At 33.9% G+C, this 21,307-nt stretch overlaps 1 protein-coding gene across 2 annotated transcripts in view; it reads right to left on the reverse strand.

Annotated features, from left to right (window-relative positions):
* Positions 1 to 21,307, reverse strand: part of CCSER1 (coiled-coil serine rich protein 1) — a 1,313,272-nt gene that overhangs the window by 634,240 nt on the left and 657,725 nt on the right. For both annotated transcript variants that reach the window (XM_043572184.1, XM_043572185.1), the window contains exon 9: positions 3,555 to 3,632. In XM_043572184.1, coding sequence (XP_043428119.1) covers positions 3,555 to 3,632 — 78 coding nt within the window. The remainder of the gene's footprint in view (positions 1 to 3,554; positions 3,633 to 21,307) is intronic.

Genomic DNA, 21,307 nt, shown 5'->3' on the forward strand with positions numbered 1-21,307 from the left:
ACCCTGGGATTGTTCTGCGTTTAATTCAAGCTCTAATTGAAAAGAAAATTTACACTTAAAGTAAATCAGCCACATGTAAAAAGATAACCTGTAAAACATCAAAAGGAAGTTAAAAAGAAAAAAACCTGGCTATAAAGATGCCTAATTAATTAAAGTACCTGAATTTTTGCCCCATTAGAATATAAAATCTTCACTGCATTTTGGTTATTCATTCCCGATTATTTAATCCAAAAATGTTGTTTGCAGGAGTTCAAACTATAAAATATTTACAGACAGCGTATGTTTTATGCTGAAACATTTATGTATACAGTCGATGTAACCAGAAAAATCATCCCTAACTCTTAATGTAATCTTATAATTGCCAACATTGCTACTTGACTACATCTATCCATCTTCTATCCTGTTTTAATAACACAAGTGACACCTAAGAAATTATTCTTTGATCTTTCAATAAACTAAGCCTGTGTAGACACAGGAAAGTGAAAGAGGTTAAATTGTCATTGATTATTTAAGACACATTCATCATTTATTTAACAATCTCCCTCATCATCTCAAGAACTATTGTGTTTATAGGCCCTTGCTGAGACACTCTGAATTTATTTTTTAATATTTTTGTCACGTGCATTAGAAATCAAAGCACGTTGTACACTAACATTAGTTTCAAATCTCCTGATAAATCTGTTACAGGATGGAAGTAGTTTATTATATGAATTTTAGAACTTATTCGCTGTAGCGGATTTTCAGAAATTTCTTTTCATAGTTTTCATTATAATTAATGTCACTCAGGAATTTTATTTCCTATCTTAAGTGCGATGTGTAGCAACAGCTATCTTCCCAAGAAAATTATATTAAAGGATACTTGTAGTCTCTTATATTCTGACATTGTATCACTGGAACATGATCCACAGTGATCGGAAAAGAATAATTTGTGGCTAATATTGACAGCTTTAGAAAGCAAGAAAGAGAGTATAAGAATCATTCATAATGTGTAAGATTTCTACAAGATTTTTCATATTTTTCTCTGAAAAATACAATTGCATATTATAAGTAGACACAGTATGTATATATGTGAATATGTGTATTTATGAAAAAATAAAATAATTTCAGACTATTCCCTGAGAAAAGTATTATAAGTCTAATTATTGTTATCACATATGAAAAGTGAAAAGTGTATAAATACATATTGAAAAGTATAGAAAATATATCTTATTCATGGAAAAAAAATACACTATTGATGAGTCATATGTTCCCAACAGTCACACAATTCATCACATTTAAAATGCTTTACTTACACCTAATTTGCTTATTTAAAATACTTCCCTTCCCTGTTTTTCCATACAAAATGCCCCAAAGTTTACTGTGACAGTTACATCCAGGTAGTGACATGAGGTTCTATACGCATATCTTTGGTGACTGATTTTCTGATTCTGATGATTATATCCTAGAATCTATCACCAGGAAAAGTAAAATATGAAACCTTTAGAACAGATTATTATTCTATGTTAATGACTACCTAAATCGTCCAAGACACTTAAACAAAGGAATCCTGAAAGGACTCACTACCAAGAAATTATTATTCTTAGCCTTTATTCAATACAGTAAAATACATTAAACTCTCACTGTTAGATATAAAAAGAAGCCAGAAACAATGAACATTTAGTAAGGATTAACTACATTCATGGCTCTATTTAGAATTTTTATTTACAGTTGAGAGAATGATGTAGCATTGATATAGCAAATCTCATAGAAACAAGAACGTTACCGGAATAGATAGGCAAATACAAGACAGCTTAGTTATTTCCCCACAGGTACCATTCATCTCTTAGCAACTATTTCTCTCTTGAAGTCACTAATTGCGCTATAGCTCTCTCACATTCTATATTTATATTCAATTCTTTCAAAATCTGAAACTAAGTCTCCCAAACATCATTTCCTTATTGAGTAAAGTGGAATATTTGAGTCCCAGTACACACGTGTTTTCCTCTTTCCTTGTTTAAGAATACATTACTTATAATAACTAGACTTCCACAAAGTTCATGTGGTAGTGAACAAGTGACTTCAATTTTCTGGTGTTCAGTTAACTTAGAATTTTGTTATGTTGGAATACAATTTAATAGAAACTATTTATTTATTAGCCTTACTGGACAACTGGCTAGCAGATTTAAAAAGATAAAGGGTATTTGTAAAATACATACTGAGTTTATATCCTAGGTATTGATACATAAATAATACATATCAAAAAACTTTAAACAGGAAAAAAAAAACCTCCTTCAAAAGAGATAAACATTAAAAATGCTTGTGGCTTAAATCCTTTTTGAACTTAGAAGTCATTTCTACTTTAAAAAATTAAATATTCACATCACTTAAATAATATATAACATTGGTATTTAAGCAAGAAGTGTAGTCACAATACTGATATCTAAAATATTTAGGGTTCTATAATAAACATATCTTAAAATGAATGTAACAGAAAAATTCAAAAGAAAAGCATAGCTTTTAATGTTTTTTTAATTAAAAAATAACATATATAAATAGCGGAAAACAACCTGCAGTGCAATTCAAAACTTTAGTTTATTTCCTAATAGACACAAGTAGCTTTATGTTAAATATATCAATATAATTTGCAAGGCAACACAAAAGTACCATTCATATTTATGTTATTTCATATAATAGGACATGAGGATAAACTTAAATTTTATCATTAAAGACTTTCATCAAACAACTTAAAATTACTTCTGTTCTAATTTTACTTGTCAATAAAGTGCTAAAAATAATATCATTTTTTTTAAATAGAAGAGAGAGCTCTTACAAATGTTAGATACAAGAAAAAGAAGATAATTCTTTATATGTTCATCAAAAGGAAGTTTAAAGTCATGAACTTAGGCAAAGTGAAAACTTTATAGCTTCATTTAAGAAAAGATAGGAATGTAAATCTAAGTTACCCCAAATCATCCAGTGTTATTAGAAGCAATCTTGTATCAACACGTTTTATAATCCTATTTTGACAATTCAACAAGTACTTCACACTAAGAAAAAAATGCTAACATTCAATTAAATTACTTTCTGTAGCCTGAACTGGAGCTAAAAAGCTAAAATAGTGTTTTAGCTTACTATTTAGAAATAGTAAATTTCTCTACAAAGTTGTGTTTCTTTTCACATACCAGAATGTAAAAATGATGTGCCTGGCCCATGGTGATTGTGAACATAACTTTATTAAACTGTTAACAAATAAATTAGTACTTTCTTAAAGATAAATTGTTCTTGCATTCTAGTATGTATCTTCCACATGTCTGCAAATTTACTAATTCAAAAGACTATATTAGAGATGTTAGTTTAAAAAAAAAATAAGAAGACATTGGTATGCTAGTCGGTGCCTGTAATTATCTTTTTCAGTTCCAGAAGGTATTTGGGGATTATTTAAGAGAAAAAGATGAATGGTGAGCCACTAAATCCTATTAAATCAATGCATGGACACAGCAGCTACAGAGGTAAATAAGCTGTGGAGGTCTGAATACCAATAAAGAAGATAAAAATGGTTTTATATAGCTACTTACATCATAGCCTAGAAGTTCAGTCTGTGTGGATTTATCTACTCTTGAAGCAAAAGCCTTCTGTAAATGCTGGACTTTTTCCTGCAAAATGAAAAAAAAAAAAGAAAAAGAAAAGAAACACATTTTTGGTAAGTCATGTGCTTCTACAATAATATTCCCCACTTATTAAAATTTGATTAGTGTACAATGCATGATTATCTGCATGCATACTTTGCTCTGTTGGTGCTTTGCATAACAGCTTAAATATTCATAACTTTAATTCTCAGGTCATGGGTCCTCCACCTTTGGCATCTTTTAGTACAGGAACCACTGAGATAGACACTCAGTTGAAGACTAGAGAGCCAGGATTGCTTAAATCCAAGACCAAATGTATTGTATTATGTTTCTTATTGGCTGGATTTTTTTGTAAATTAAATTGATAGGATTTTATTGATCTAGTTTCAGAGCATTTCCATTTAAAATCCAAAACATACTACTACTCAGTGGATTCCATTTAGTTTCTTTTTAATTTCAAGGTTTTTTCCTTCTTAATTCTCTCTTTCTGATATCAACACATTTGGGAATCTATATAAGATGTGACACTAAACTAATCCTGTTATAAATAAGTAAGGGAAGTAATACATGGAGGAAGTTTGGGATTTCATATCTCAAATGCAAATGCACTTATTCTGGTCTACTAATTTGACTGAGCTTCTGGTTGGGGACTTCTTTTCTCATTTCTAGATGTGTCACTTAAAAAAGGATCTTGAGCTTAGTTATGTAATGTGTTTACTGCATGCCTGAGATATATGAAAGTGCTGTACTTATATGATCAAACCTCATCTTGGGATTTTTGCTATTATTATCACCCATTTTTAATGAGAACAATAAAATTTAGAAAGCGTAATACATTTTTTTGAAGTTTATTTATTTTGAGAGAGACAAACGGAGACAGAGAGAGAACAAGCAGTAGAGGGGCAGAGAGGGTAACAGAGAATCCCAATCAGGCTCTGTGCTGTCAGCCCAGAACTGGATGTGGGGCTCGATCTCACAGTTGTGAGATCATGACCTGAGCCGAAATCAAGAGTCGGACACTTAACCAACTGAGCCATCCAGGCACCCCGTAGAAAGCATAATAACTTGACAAATTTTCCAAATAAGTTTATGTGATTCTACTAGGTTGTTTTTGCTTTAACTTGCTCTAAAGGATAATTTCTTTTGTTTTCTTTTCTTTGAATGCTCAATAAAAGTTGCATAATAGCTTAAGGATATAAACTGATTGAATTCATTTTTTTTTTTCCCAGAAGGGGATGGTGGTCATCACAAACTTCACTAAGAAGATTGTTTTCCTACCTTCCCCTCCTCTATCCTCCTTTCCATTTCCTTTCCCTGCCCAACCCCTCTCTCTTTCCCTTAATTCTTCCTCAGATTTGCAAGTAATCAGAGTTATATAACAAGTCACATACATAATTTACATAAACATTTTTATTTGAATTATTTCACTTCTAACTTCCCTATCACAAAACTTCTAGTGCTGCTTTTCAGACCAAAATGAAATGGAGATTAGGTAATTCAGAAAGATGTCTTGCAAGTGAGGTAAGATTTTAACTGTTTGAAAAGGATAGCTGAAACTGTGGCCACATTTTTCCAAAATAAATTTAAAAGGAAAAGTAACAAGTTGTGTTTATTTAGACTTATATTGGGCTGAGGAAAAAGAGCAGGGAGAAGTAGTAATAAGCAGGGGAAGCAATAATGTTTGCTATCATTGAAGGGCTGTTCAGAAAATTTTATCTGTTTTTGAAACAGGCTGGAGTAATAAGTATTGGAAAAGCAAGTTTTGTTATAAATTTCCAGACATACAAACATTTGCACATGAATTAGAGACTATGCATTAATGCAAAAAGCAAGGAAGAATAGAGAGCAAATCTTCCATTATGCTTTCCTCACAATTCTATTCTCAAGGCCTCCCATCCTGAAGAGAGGAGTGAGAAGTATTGGTAAACTCTGGTTCATTGGTCTGAGTTGTAACACTTAAAACATTCAATTCATGAATTTTCAAAAATATTCAACAATTTTCATAACCAATAGCCTAATCAAAGCAAAACAAACAATCTCTACATCAAGAATAGTTATTTTCGGACATTAAAACAGACATTTCTAATGCAATTCACTGCCACTTCCTTTTGACGGCATTTTCACAACAAATATGTCATTTTTGAATTATTTTTTATCTATGCACTGTACACTATATTCAAATGGGGAGAATAAATTATAAGTTTCTAACATACTTAGGTGTGCACACTTAAAAATTAAATATTTTGTTTAGTGTAATAGTAGGAAGAAAACATATGAAAGTTTATAATCAATTTCTATAATATAAAATTTCAAAAGTAAATAAAGTCTCGACAGCTATGGGCAGATAATTCTCCACGGGGCTTTTGCATTTCTGCAAGACTGATGGATATTTATGAATGATAAATTTAACATGAGATAAAAAGAGTATTACATTCAAATAGAAAATATACCACAAAAATGGCTATTACCAGATGGTGAGATTGCTGAATTTTATTTATATAAAAAAATAAATATGTATTAACATAAAATATATATATATGTCAGTGGAATAGAAACAAAGCATCATCATGTATTTTTAATTTCACACTGATTTGATATAATAAAAGATTTTATTTAAATTATTGATTTTGGTATAGAGAAATAGACATTTCACCTTCATGATGCAAATGTATTTATACTCCTTCATTCAACTATAATTTTTATTAAATGCATATTATGGGTATTGCTCATGGTACATGGAACATAAAGAAAAAAAGAATGTATAGTCCCATAATGTATGAACTTGTCAAATAACTAAGTTTTACACCTGAAACTAATGTAACATCGTGTGTCAACTAAACTCAAATAAAAAAAAAAAATCACATCTCAACTTAAAGAAGTATAATTTTTTTAATGTTTATTTATTTTTGACAGAGAGAGAGAGTCAAAGCATGAGCAGGGGAGGGACAGAGAGAGAGAGGGAGACACAGAATCCGAAGCAGGCTCCAGGTTCTGAGCAGTCAGCACAGAGCCCGATGCGGGGCTTGAATTCACAAACCGTGAGATCATGACCCGAGCCAAAGTCAGCCGCTCAACCTACTGAGCCACCCAGGCGCCCCACAACTTAAAAAAGTATTAGAAAAAATGTATAGCTTATGGGATGCCTGGGTGGCTCAGTGGGTTAGGCGTCTGACTTTGGTTCAGGTCAAGGTCTCACAGTTTGTGAGTTTGAGCCCTGCATCATGCTCTGTGCTAACAGCTCAGAGCTTGGAGCCTGCTTTAGATTCTGTGTCTCCCTCTCTCTCTGCCCCTGCCCCTCCACTCACACTCTGTCTCTCAAAAATAAATAAACATTAAAAAAAAGTATGGCATTTTCTGGGGCACCTGGGTGGCTCAGTCGACTAAGCATCAGACTTCAGCTCAGGTCATGATCTTGCAGTTCATGGGTTTGAGCCCCAAGTCAGGTCCGTGCTGACAGCTCAGAGCCTGGGACCTGCTTGGGTTTCTGTGTCTCCCCCTTCCTCTGTCTCTGTCTCAAAAATAAATAAACATTAAAAATTTTAAAAAATGTATAGCCTCTTTAATAATGAAATTTCCACTGTGGAAGACAGAGATATCAAAAGCAATTAGTATTCAAAATATAAAATAAAAGAACTATAGAGATGTCTAGAGAGATCTGGAGGGGGTGGGGGTGCACACTTATGCACTGTAGAAGCAACATATAAGACAGTTAAATACTTGAAATGGAGAAGCTACTGACACCCCAGCTAAGACCAGAAAAATGAATAATTATTAGCCAACTTGGAGTAGAAGAGACGAGGGTCCTCTCTTAGGCAAAACGTTTGCAAACATTTAGAAGTCAGAGAGACCGTGCCAAAGATGTACATAAACAGCTACTAGTTCGAGTTTGTCTAAGGGTAGACTATGAAAGGGACAACAGTGAGGTAGAAGACTAGAGTGGTAAAGGGAGTCTGCCAGAGAGTACAGAATTCATTTACACGTGTGATTTAATGTGGCTCTTCTTTGGCATTTTCCTATGTAAGTAAACACTGTAATTTCTTCTTCTAAACTCTCCCAGAGGGATAGAGAATTGAAACAACTCAACTCCTGGAAGATAAAGTTTCTAAATAAATCTATACAGTTGACAAAATATCAATTTGTCTTTATGTTTTCCATTCCAAGTAATAACAGTATCAACACTCCTTAACAAAACACACCCTTGTTTTTTTTTCTTCATGCAAGATCAATAAAACATATGTGTGCTTAGATTCCAAATAATTTTATCTCATATTAAGAGTATTTTTTTAAACAGGAAATTGATACATAGTAAACTGAAATCAGTTGCTGAAGGTCACAAAGCTAGTAAGTGGAACAGTCAAAATGAAAACTTCCCCTACTTGTCTCCAAAACCTTGTCCTTTCTATAAAGATATTCCTATGCTGAAAAACCCTACAAGCAGTATTGCTGTTCACATATTGCGTATCACATACCAAATGTATAGTTGCGAAACAGCTAGTATGGTAATAAAACTGTTTTTTATGTTCGCCCTGTGTATATGGTCTTACAGACTCTACTGAGTCATTTTTCTTTGTTGTGATTTGAGATTGCTTAGGAATTAACAGTTTATTTCCTACAAAAGCTGTAATTCCATAGAAACCCCATACTATAAATATGCAAAACCAGAAATGCATTTTGAAGTATGAGTTAGGAATTATATGATAAAGTTAATATAGTAAGTTATAACAAAATTGGAAACAAAATGTGCAAAAGCAAAACTGAAATAAAAACTAAATGTTGAAATGGCATGAAATCCTTTTGATAGCAATGATATTATCAATCAGTTCAAGCAGAATAATCTAGAAATAACTATGCTAAAGCTGTTAGAGTCATTTCTGGGGTGTGTGCTTTTGTGTATGTTTGTGTTTTAAATTATAAGCTTAATTGACTACACAGACTTTTATGAATTCAAAATAAAAGAAAATGAATTTAAAAAAAAAGAACATGAGGGCCTACATGCAGCTTTTGAATCTACACGAACATATACAATAAGGTTAAAGGGAGAAACACAAAAGCATCTGTGTTATTATCCAAAATTTTCAAAAAAAAAGTACGGTGAAGAATAGATTTGTGTTGGAAAAGTGATTATGTTAAAAATAATAAAATAATAATTTAAAAAAGGACATAATGACCACTTAAAATAGTATACTCCTGAATTTAGGTCCTAAATCATGGATCTACAAGTTAAGGTTATGAAAAGAGAAATAGTATTGAAATGAGGAGAAAAGCTAACTTCACCTAACATGGGGCTTGAACTCATGACTCCAAGATCAAGAGTCGCATGCTCTACCAATTAAGGCTGTCAGGTATGTGGAGAAAAGTTAACCTTTAAATTGAAAGACAATGTAATTCAACACAAGAAAATTCACAAAGTGCTCTGAGTCCCGTTTAAACTAGAAATTAGGTAGATCAAAAAGAATTTGAACATCATCTTATAATGGACTTCAATGTCAGTAATACAATATTTAAATCAACATAAGGAAAAAAACTAAAGGGAAAATCATTGAGATGGCTTAATAATGCCAAGTCCAAAGATGAGCTCAGAAATGCAAAGGCTATGTTAAAGAGATCACATTGATTATTTTCACCCACCTTTAATGAGAGCATTCCACTGAAGACATCAGTAGAATTAGAAACAAGCATAGCAGTGACCAAGCAAATCAAACCTCCTCGCACAGAACATACAATTTCTTGGAACCATCAAGACAGCATTAAAATCTATTAATATTATTTTCTTACTTTTTGTTATTACAAATCGTTAACATATAACAGAAAGGGAGAATAACACAAAGAGTCCTTATGTGCTCATATCCATTTTCACCAACAGATACTGGAGGTTAAAAAAGAGGTATTAGTATTAGCTATATACTTAAATAGCTCTATTGGTCAAGATAGTCCTTCAAATTAGGTAAGAAATGTTTTCATTAGAGTACCCTGTTCTGGTTGTCTTCTTATCATGTTTCTGCCCATCAGGAGGGTATTCTGTGGTGATAAGGTAAGTGCCACAATCACAGGCCAAATTTTTCCTTCCTAATCACAGGCCATATTTTCCCTTCTTACCATACTCCAGAACCCTAGAATTCACTGCCTGGTTCTGAACATGACCAGGTCCTCCTGAGGGTCTCCCAAGGTGTGGCCACAGGATAGCTATTTGGTGTAGAGCTTGGGTGCTCAGTGGGTTGATCACACATATGTTCATAAGGCTTGGAGGGACAGAACCCTAGGTAGAAAGGTTGTAGGTGAAGCTAGAGGCAGGGCTGACTCCCCCTAATGGCAAGGTGCTGCACAGAATGCTATGGAGTCCAAAAAGGTTATAATTGGAACATGGCTTTCCAAGTCATTAGCAAAGTATGTTTGTCAAGATAGAAGGACAGAACATGTTTTACTTTATCATTTTAAATTCCAAATTTAGAATTTTAACATTTTGACTTACATTTTGTGAGCCCCCCCCCCCCCCATTTTATGTTCTTGCCCTGACTCTCACAAATGTTAGCAGCTGACTTGTTACTGATTCTTTGTTTTTTTTTTTTTATCACCACACCAGTGAAAACACAATTAAAAAGTCTTAAAAAGTTGCAGAAAAGGGCAAAGGGACAAGGCGGTTATTTTAAATTTATATATTTTTTAAAATAGGCCAAAATATACAGTCAAACAGAAAAGGAGGATATGCCCGGTAAATCAATAAAACAAACATCTAAATAACATATTTATATTCATTCACTTTTATGATACCTAAACTATTAAACTGTTTGACATCCTCAACAACCCACTATGACACTGCATTGGAGATGATTTTTTTCTCAAGAAGATTACATACCGTTACACAGCATATTATAAATTTATGGAGCTCATTATCCATAAGACATTATACAAACTGAAAATACACCCAGATTTCAGAGTTTCAGCTACTTCATTTAAGAAAAAGATAAGAACAAAAATGTAAATTGGGAATTTATATCTTTCAAGATAGAAATCACTGGAGATACTTGTACCCAGATAACTATATTCACTATTCTAGATGTAAAGCATATGGATTTTTTTTTTCCCAACAAGAATTGTTCTAAGAATACTCTTCTGGTATTCAGATCTTCTTTTCAGAGAGCATACTGTAATATATATATATAAATGCCAGTATAGTTTCATTAATGGTATATTAAACAAATATATATTTCATTTATTTTGTGCATATGACAGGCTAATCCATTACTTCTAGTTTAATACTCTTCTCAGTAAAGTGGAGCTAATTAAGTCCTCATAAAGAGGAACTTGAAGGAAATGTCTTTGAGTTAGATGCCTTTAGAAGCTAGGAATACAAATGTCCTGGGTTAAAAATAGTAGACATTTAGTGACTGATCAAGAAAGTCATGAGAGAAGTTTGAGGACTGTCACCCAGATTACTTGAGCTTGGTCTCCCTCCGCATTCAAGATATCTGCTAAATACATTTCTGAAATATATTTCACAACCATTTCTTCTTTTTATAACTATGATCACTACTCTGGGTCCACTACCCAGGGACAAGCAGGGAGATGGAGCATAGATGTGTGCCCAGTGTGCATAAGCTACCACTCTCTCTTATTCCATTAGCGTCTGTACTGGGTTGAACAGTGTCCCCCAAAATTCACGTCTACCTGGAACTTTTGAGTGTGACCTTATCTGGAAATAGGATCTCTGAAGATGCAATCAAGTTACAGTGAGATTTTAGGGTGAGTCATAAATACAATATGAGTGGTGCCCTTACAAGAGGAGGGATATTGGGACACAGTGACACAGATATACGGAAGGCCGTATGAAGAGAGAAGTAGGGATTAGAGGGATGATGCATCTGTAAGTTAAGCAACAACAAGGACTGCCAACAACCACCAGGGGCTAGAAGAGGCAATGAAAGATCCTTCCCTAGAGCTTTCAGAGGGAACATGGTCTTCCTGGCACCTTGATTCCAGACTTCCAGTCTCCAAAACAGAGAGAAAATAAATTTCTGTTATTTCAAGTTGACCAATCTCTCATACTTTGTTACAGCAGCCAAAGGAAACTATGGCAGCCTCCTGACTGGTATTCCTGTCTTCACCCATACTTTCTCCATTCCAAAGTAACTTGCTAATGTAACTTGGATCGCATCACTCTGTTTAAAACTTAATATCCTATCCCAGTATGGTAGCCACTGGACACATGTGGCAAATGAGCACTTGAAATGTGGGTGGTCCAAATTGAGATGTGCAGTAAGTGTAAAATACACACCAGAGTTTGAAGACTGAATACAAAAACAAAATTAATAAAATATCTCATGGATGATTTTCTATTTATTACAACTTAAATGATACTTTTTTTGGATATATTAAGTTAAATAAAATGTATTTGAGGACATTGGAGGGCATTAAGTTAAATAAAATGCATTTGAGGGTGGCTCAGTCTGTTGAGTGTCTGACTCTTGGTTTCTGCTCAGGTCATGATCCAAGGTTCATGGGATTGAGCCTCGTGTCAGGGTCTGCTCTGAGCATGATGTCTGATTAAGATTCTATCTCTCTGTCCCTCTGCACCTCCCCACTAAAATAAAAAAAAAGTATTTTAAATATTAAATTTCATAAATGACTACGATTTGCTACTTGTTTTATATTACTATTGAACAGTTCTGGTCTATATAATAAAAAGTAAACCTTTATCATGATGTATAGCTCCAGCCTCTCCTGGCCCTTATTATGCTAACTTTATCTCATATCAGCTTTCGCCTTGCACAAATGACTCATACTCCGGGTGCCTAGGTTGCTCAGTCGGTTAAGTGTCCAACTCTTGGGTTTGGCTCAGGTCATGATTTTGAGGTTTGCAAGATCGTGCAGAGCCTGCTTGGGATTCTCTCTTTTCCCCTCTCTGCCCCTCCCCCACCTCAAAATAAATAAATAAGCATATAAACATTAAAAAAATGACTCATAATTATATTCTTGCAGTTGCTTCAGTGGACTGAGATTTTTGCACTTGAACTTTTACCATAATATTTCCTCCATCTGGAATGTTCTTCATATTAAGTGCTTTGCTTTACAGATATAATCTTTAAAAGAGATTCTCATCTCCAGGTGGTTCTCTTTTAATCTTTTCACTAAATGTCTCATTTAAAACTGTCAATTATTTCTTTTATTTGTTTGTCTATAGTTTGTCTGTCTTCTACACTACCATGTAAATTCCTTACAGCAAGCGTCATGTCTACTTAGAGTCATATTGACTCCATACAGCCTACTGTAGTTTTTGGCACATTCTAGGTACTGGATACTTTTTTGAATAAATGAAGTAGGAGAAGGAGAAATGATACATGAGGTTTGAGAGGATTCATCACAGACCAGCTGGTAAAGCTGACATACTGCAGAAACATTTGCTTTAGGGCATTTAATATTAGTGACATGACAAATCCAGTAAAATTTCTGGCATTTGGGTGGTATATAAATTTAAGTAGGGACAGCTTGGAAGTGATATATGAACTAAGGGGTTATTCTGGTAATTCTAGGCTGTTCAAAAGAAAAGGAGAAGAAAGGAAACAGAGACACAAAAGTGAGGATTAAAGAAATGGCATAAATCCTAAAATTTGTTGAGGAATTTGATGCTATAACATCAAGTGAGAAATATTTTCAAGAATAGATTAGAATTTTTTAAAAAAAGTTTATTTTGAGAGAGAGAGAGAGAGAGAGAGAGAGAGAGAGAGAGAGAGAGAGAGGGAGAGAGTGAGTGAGTGAGAGTGGGGTAGGAGCAGAGAGAGAGGGAGAGAGAGAGAGAATCCCAAGCAGGCTCTGTACTGATAGTGCACTGATGTGGGGTTCAAACTCACAAACTGTGAGACCATGGCCCAAGCCAGACCGAGAGTTGAATGCTCAACTGACTGAGCCACCCAGGTGCCCCTAAATTTTTTTTCAAGAAAAGCTTATGTACTCTATCCCCATTCTTGCCTGAATTTTATAGTTTGAGTGAGAAATTAATAAACTGATTCTTTCAGTGAAGATAATTAGGAGAAAAAATAATGAACAGAGAACTGTCTACTACAGGAAATAGGGTCCAGAGAAGTTTTTGATGTATTAAGTCCCAAAGGTTCCCTTATTAACAACATCCTGGTCTATAACACACATCTTCTATTTGTTAGAGGACCCTCCATTCCCCTTGGTCCATATTTGCAGAAGGGGACTTCTAGTAGAAGTCCCACCTCTCACTTACTCCTCTTCATCTATAAACTGGTGGGTGATCTTGGAATAAATATTTTCTGCTTCTTACTGGGATGGCCGGTCCACAAGGTGAAATTTCAGCTTGTCTAGACTTAAGCTTACAGACTCCTGCCCTGTGACAGAGGTCTGCAATTTTCCCATTTGTGTCAGCAACTCCAGGGGGTCACTTCAGTTCAGATAAGAATGTACTGGAAGCTTATATGGCTGCATTTCAATCCAGATTTATACTGCATTATAAGTCAATTTCTCTGAATCCTCCATTTTGCAATTAGTTCTGAATTCAGGAGGACAAACAAGGATGTTTCTTGTTGCAATTTTTAAGCCTCCAACACACACACACACAGACACACACAGACACACACAGACACACACACACACACACACACACACACACAGAATCAATCTGGAAAAATGGACTTTCAATGTAGTTACTGGGAAGTTCTAGCAAAGTCCTGATAGTGTTGACTTTAGAACCACAGAACCTTAATTCAACCTTCAATATTGTTCCTATTAAAAACAAAGAAAAACAAAGAACAAAAAAAGCAAGCCCTTCATCACTAAACACAGGAATCCGCCAGCAACATTAAGATTGACACCATGAAAGTATGGAAAAGACTGTTCTAGCTTTTTCTTGCTCGATATTTTTACTCAGAAGGTCAGCATAGAATACCCTTCCCACTTTACTATTAGGGTTTAAAAACAGGATTCCTGTTTTGAAGAAAAGATTTGCTTTAGGGGACTATGAGCATTTTATTTTATGGTATTGATTTAATTTTAATGTATATAGAATTTTTTTAAACTGAGAAGTGACATAAAAGTCTTCAAGGCAGTTGTTCATTAACAACAATATGCTGATGACAGCATCCAGGAAACACAAGCATAAGGGAGACAAGAAGAAGATCACTAAAGACTTGCAGAATCAGCACAGCATTACAGGTCAACAATCAGCTAGAAAACAGTGGATGTCATGAATCAAACCTCACCAGACAAATTGTAGACACAGATCAAACTTTACCAGCAAACTCAAGACATTCTCAACACCAGAAAATGCATTATCCTTCAGATTTCCTTCAGCACATTCAAAGCAAAGGTAAAAAATTAAAACAAATAAAATATAACCCTACAGATGTATTATCTAAACTGCAAAATCTAATGTAGCAGAATCTGGAAGGATTATATGTGACTGGAGGAATTATTTAGTGGCTTTGGATGTCTGTTTATTCATCTTTTAAGCAGAAATGATAGGCAAAGGCATTTAAAGCTGGACTTAACTGATTCTAAATATTTAATGAGTATGTATAATTTATTAATTGATTCCAAGTATTTAAAGAGTATCTATAGGGTATTAATTCATCCACCAGTAATTATAGTACATTTAACTACACAAATTAAACTATGACTTTGCTCTTTGTCATTACAAACACAATAAAATTTATTTTGTTTAAGATATATTCATTATTTTGTATATATAAAATATAATAAAATATAAATAAAATCATTTACAAATAAAGCAATTCCTATGAACACTTTTGCCAGTTGGTTACTGTGAGCCATTGTAGAACCCAACTTCTGAATGAGACACAACTGTGCAGGGGGCACAAAGGGTGCAGCCTCTCTCAAACACAATGCTCTTCTTACAGAGGAAGTGGTAAGACAGATATTGTTTCCTTGCTGTTTCACAGCTTATAGTTCATAGGGGAGATAGGTTTCCAATAAGCCTAATGTTACAAATATTAAGTGATATAAAGGGAAGCACTAAGCTGTTGAGACAGAGAATAACATGCAGGATGCCCTTTAATTGTATGTGGTGACACAGTGGGTCTTATTGAAGACATGGGTCTTAAGGTTAAATCTATGGGACAAGGACACGTCCAGGCAGCAAGCAGAGGACTGTTTCAGAAAGAGATGGGACAAAGCTGGGGAACTGGGAGAGGAGGCGGGAACACAGGCCTTTTTTCTGAGAAACTGGAAAAAGTACAGTGTGACTAGAACTTAGTGAGCAAGAGGCATATATATTGGCATCAGATGATTATAGGTCTGCTAAGCATTGACTTCTACATTGAGCTCAGCAGAAACCACAGAAATTTTAAGTTAAATTCAATTGCATTTAGCCAACATTATTCTGGCTACTATATGGAGAAGAAAATAGAGCTAAGGAAGGCATGAGAAGATGGTAATTCGGAGGGTAATGCAGTAGTCTAGAAGAAATGCTTTTGGCAAGATGGAAGAGTCGTATATATTTTCCAGACTCAAGTAAGAGCTATATTTTTTTAAGTTTATTTATTTATTTTGAGAGAGAGAGAAAGGGAGAGAACAAGCACCAGTGGGGGAGGGGCAGAGAGAGAATCCCAAGCAGGCTCCACACTCTCACGAACCTTGATATCACAACTGAGCTGAAATCAAGGGCCGGATGCTTGATCAACTGAGCCACCCCACCATCTTTCCTAACTAGAACTCTGCATTACTCTCCTCACACATCCATTCTTTCCGGGGAACCTCCCACTTAGGTAATGCAATATGATCACTCTGTCACAGTTCACTGCTTTACAGGAAGTGGACCCATTTTCCCAAGCTAGGTTACAGAACTTTTCTGGCAATTTTGGTACAAGAAGTACAAAAAATAAGTTGATCTTTCTTGGATCAAAAGTTGTGAAATTTGAGAGGTAGTGGTGGTCAAGTTTACAGTGGAACTTACAAAAAAAGAGAAATAAACAGAAAGAGAGAAAGAGAGAGAGAGAAAGAGAGGACAAAAGAAGAAAATCAAAGAACAGCAGAGATGAACATAGAGAATGAAAGTTACTATCATATGAATTGTTAATTGTAGTTACTCCTGGGCCCAGCCTTAGGCTTCTTTTTGGTTTCATGAGTCAAACTTTTAATAAATTCCCTTTGAGTTTGAGGTAGACCAAACTGTCTTTCTGACATTTGTAATCAAGAAATCTAGGGAATATAAAGAGAAAGCCAAAACCAAAGGCAAGGAAATAGAAAACTAATCCCCCCAAAAATATCTATTTCCAAAAACTGAAAAAATAGTGGTAGCATCATAAAGTAGCAGCTTTCAAGTCCAGTTTTGCTTACTGTTTTTTTAATGTTTAAAATTTCAACTTAAAAATTAAGAGATCAAGAGTGAAATTTCAATATTCAAAGATATATAACCATATTATGCATACGTGTATTACTTTCATATTGGCTACTATGCGTATCTATTTTATTTATTATCAACCACAGTGCCTGTTTTGTATATTATTTTGTGCTCGGCTTTTTTTGTAATAAACATTTTAATATAAAAAATATTAACAGGAACTTTTAATAATTTTTAAAAAATATATTACAGATGCAATATCTTTAAGTGTCCCCACACGAATCATGTAAAAGTGCATAAAATTAAAAGTGAAAATATTCTCCTCTCACCTTGGTCCTACTTATGGATTTAAACACTCCTGTTGTATCCCTTTTTGAAGTTAAAATAATAAGTAGAGGAAGTTATATTTTAAATTCATCACACTTAGACACCAATGATACCTCAATGAAAATTGTGAAAATCTAGCATGATTTATTTCCCACTTTCTCTAAACCTTCAATTTTCACTCACTATATAATTATTAATATTTAAATTCTTCTAATTATCACTAATTTTCAGAGATGTGTTTGGTTTTTGTTTTTTGATTTTAGAAAGAGAGCACGAGTGGGGGAGAGAGGCCGGGGGAAAGAGAGAAACTTAAGCAGTCTCCACGTTGAGCCTGGAGCTCAATGTGGGGCTTGATCCCATGATCCTGGGATCATGACCTGAGCCGAAATCAAGAACCAGACACTTCACCAACTGAGCCACCCAGGTGCCCCAGATATGTTTAAACCTCTATCTCTTGACATGTCAGATTTAGATATTATCTAGTAGTCCTCTATCATGAAATGTTATGACAGTGGTATGGTTATCCTTTTTTTGCCTCTCCTCTTCATTCTATTTTCAATTTTTATTTATTATTAATATTCAAATTGTTGGATATAATTGCATTATTCTATAATTATAGGATGTATTTCATTATTTTCTAGTTTAATGTAAATATTATAAAAAATAAGTTTTTGATTTGATATGTAAATATGATTTAGGGTTCAGAACAAGTAGTATAATTAGTTCAAGGAAAAAGGAAATAAAATCCTATTAATTAATAGTTTTCTCAGTAAAAACGAAAAAAAAACACTCCAGGATTCAAGGTCTAAAGAAACTTTTAATTTCATCCTCCATTCCTTACATGTGAATCTGTAATGGACACATACTATTGCATTTTGCTGATATTACATTATTTGTTAAATCTTAAGGATATCGAGCCTATTTAGAACCATATTAAATACTTTTTGTATACACCTCTATTTTTTTGTATTTTGAATTGTTCCTTAGGATAAATTGTGAGAATAAAATTAATCAAATAGTATGGACATGTTTATAGATCATGGCAGAAATTGCTAAATTGTATTCTAAAAGACTGTAAGAATTACAAAAAAAAAAAGACACTAGATATACATGTACCAGTTTTTCAGCAATCCTCCCAGCACTGAATTTCTATTTTAAAAAATATTGGCTAGATTAGTAAACATAATGATATTTATTTTAGCTCTTATTTGCTTACTAACAAAGGAGAATAAATAACACTAGACATATGTACACTAACTTTCCATTTTCTACTTTGTCTATTATATTTACTTCCCTTCATACCAGTTAATAAAACATATTTAATTTTGAGGATATTCCATAAATCCTAATGATTCCAGAGCTTAAGAACAGAAGTTGGCTTCAATTAAAGCTATTAGAAAAGCTATGACACAACCATTCAAAATTATGAAAAATATGACATCTACCCTTTTCATTCATTTTGTTATAAAATCTGCGCAAATCATTTGAAAGTCTATTCCATAGGCCAAACTGCCTGCTAGACATGTCCACCTGACATGAATAGCTCTCACGTACCACAATCTCAGCATATTGTAAACAAAACTTGTCATCTTTGAACATTTTTTTTTCTTTTTGGATTCCTGGTACCAGTAAAAGGTATCATTGTTATAGAAGCTCTCAATAAAGCAGTCACTCTGGATGCTTAGCATCCCAATTTCAACCATCACAAATCCAAGAAATCATCCTCCTAAATCAACCTCAAACGTGTCCCTTCCTTTCTATTTCAACTGCCAGTGTTTACTCCAGGCTCTCATAATTTTTCTCCAGAATCACTGCAGTAATCTTTTAACAGTACTCTCTCTTCCAGTTTTGTTTCACTTATTATATGCTACACGTTGCAGTCAAACTGATCTTTCTAAAATAAAACAGATCCTGCTTCATTGGTTTCCTCCAAATCCAAGACAACTTTAAAATTCTTTAGCATTGTTTATTTGGTTCCTTATGACCTGGTCTCTGGCTGTCTATCTATCTGGTCTACCACTCCCCAGGGCACTATAATATCCAGGAAGAACAAACATTACTTTCTGTTCTAGTAATCTGATAAGTTCTCCAAACTGTCTTTATTATTATTATTATTATTATTATTATTATTATTATATTTCACTCAAAGCCTAAAGTATGTTTATTTCACCTTTTTCACTTGGCTCAAGATGCTTGTGATTTAAAATGTAAAAAAGTTACACATTTCACCTTTTTTGGATGTATAAAGTGAAACTAATTTGATTCCTGCAATTACAATGCAAATATTTTTACATATTTTTATCCTTGTGAAAGAACTGAGCAAAGCAAACCTTGCAACTTTCTTTATTCTTAGAGAGATCAAGCTAGTTTGGGTTCAGTTCAATGTTACCAATCTCTTGTAAAATATTTAATACAGAATTTAATAATTCAAAAAGACGGTTTTCACCCCTAAATGTCATTGGTGTGTATGGTAACATTTAGTGAGTTTATTATGAAGGACCATTTACTTTATGGTTGGTGTTCCAATGCAAAGAAAAGAATACAGCAAGCATATTCAAAGAATAACAACTCATTAAATAAATTTATGAACAATTTTAGTATTGTTCCATTTTCAACTCTCTTTTTAACACTTATTCCTGCAGTATTGTATATTGGCCCCATTTTTAGTAAAACATCTAAATTAACATAGGAACAAAGTATGCATAAACAGACTATATATTCCAAGTGTATACACACAGCTTTATAGATTTTAAATCTACATTTATTAACCTAAATTCATTAGTCTCTTAATTTTAATCTAATTTCAAAGTTGTTACAGTACAATTTTAATGGAATCACACACAAGTTTCTAACAAATCTGTCTTACTCTATTTGGACTGCTATAACAGAACAAAATACTTAGAAACAGTGGCTTAGAAACAGCAGCAATTTATTTCTCACAATTCTGGAGGCTGGGAAGTCTAGGATCAAGGCACCAGCAGATATAGTATCTGATGAAGGCCTGGTAGAAGGTAACTTCTTGCTGTGTCCTCAGATGGTGGGAGGGTTAAGAGATCTTTTGAGGTTGTCTTTTATAAAGGCATAATTCCACTCATAAGAGCTCTGCCCTCATGACCTAATCATTCCTAAAGACTCTGCCTCCTAATACTATCACGTTGGGGGCTTAGAATTCAATACATAAATTGGGAGGAGGGGCAAATATTCAGTCCACAGCAGAATCCCAAGGACTATCAACTCTATTCATACAGTAAAATGTTAGGCACAATGCCTAGCGCATAGAAAGCATTAAATAAATAATAAATGTAACCATCATTGGTACTTGTAAGTATGAGAAAAGCCATCACTACTACTTCATATAGGAGGAAGAATAGCAAGAGAAAGAGAGGAAAGAATCAGGAAGGGGAAGGAAGTAAATGGCAAAAGCAAGCAGAAAAAGCAGGTTGAGAAGTAAGAGAAAAAAGAGGAAGTGGTGTGGAAAAGGGGGACAGGGGAGAGATGAAGCCAATGGACAGTGCAGCCAGGGTTTCTTTCTTGTGGGGGGGGGGGAAGTGTGAGGAATCAATAAAATGAACTAGAGTTTAAACAAGTATTAGTTGTCTTGCAGTATCTGCTGCCTTAGCACTTCCAATATAAGGCCATGTACTCCTACTGACAAACATACACGAGTTTTTTCCTTTGATTGGCATACTGATATACTTTGAAAAAGATAAGGTGGTTTAATCCATTCAAATAATGTGTGAAGATTACTTAGGCTATAAAAGAGGTAATATTTACCATATTCAATTTCATTCACGAAACAAGATTTTGGATGAGATTTAAGGAGTCTCATCATATATTATCTATTTATTGTAGGTTTTATATTTGTGAGTGATCGATGCATTTAAAATTGCATATAAACAGAAATTCTCACAAAGATTTATTAGCTGATGCTTGGCATTTTCACACTCCATTTAAGTATCCTTTCAAAAGAATGTTTATAAGGTCAGGTTTTAGAATACCAATTTTCATTGTAAATGGAGATTTTCTCATTGTAAAATAAACAGATTTTCAACTCTACAAT

The sequence above is a fragment of the Prionailurus bengalensis genome, chromosome B1, assembly GCF_016509475.1.
Source record: "Prionailurus bengalensis isolate Pbe53 chromosome B1, Fcat_Pben_1.1_paternal_pri, whole genome shotgun sequence".
Classification (NCBI taxonomy): domain Eukaryota; kingdom Metazoa; phylum Chordata; class Mammalia; order Carnivora; family Felidae; genus Prionailurus; species Prionailurus bengalensis.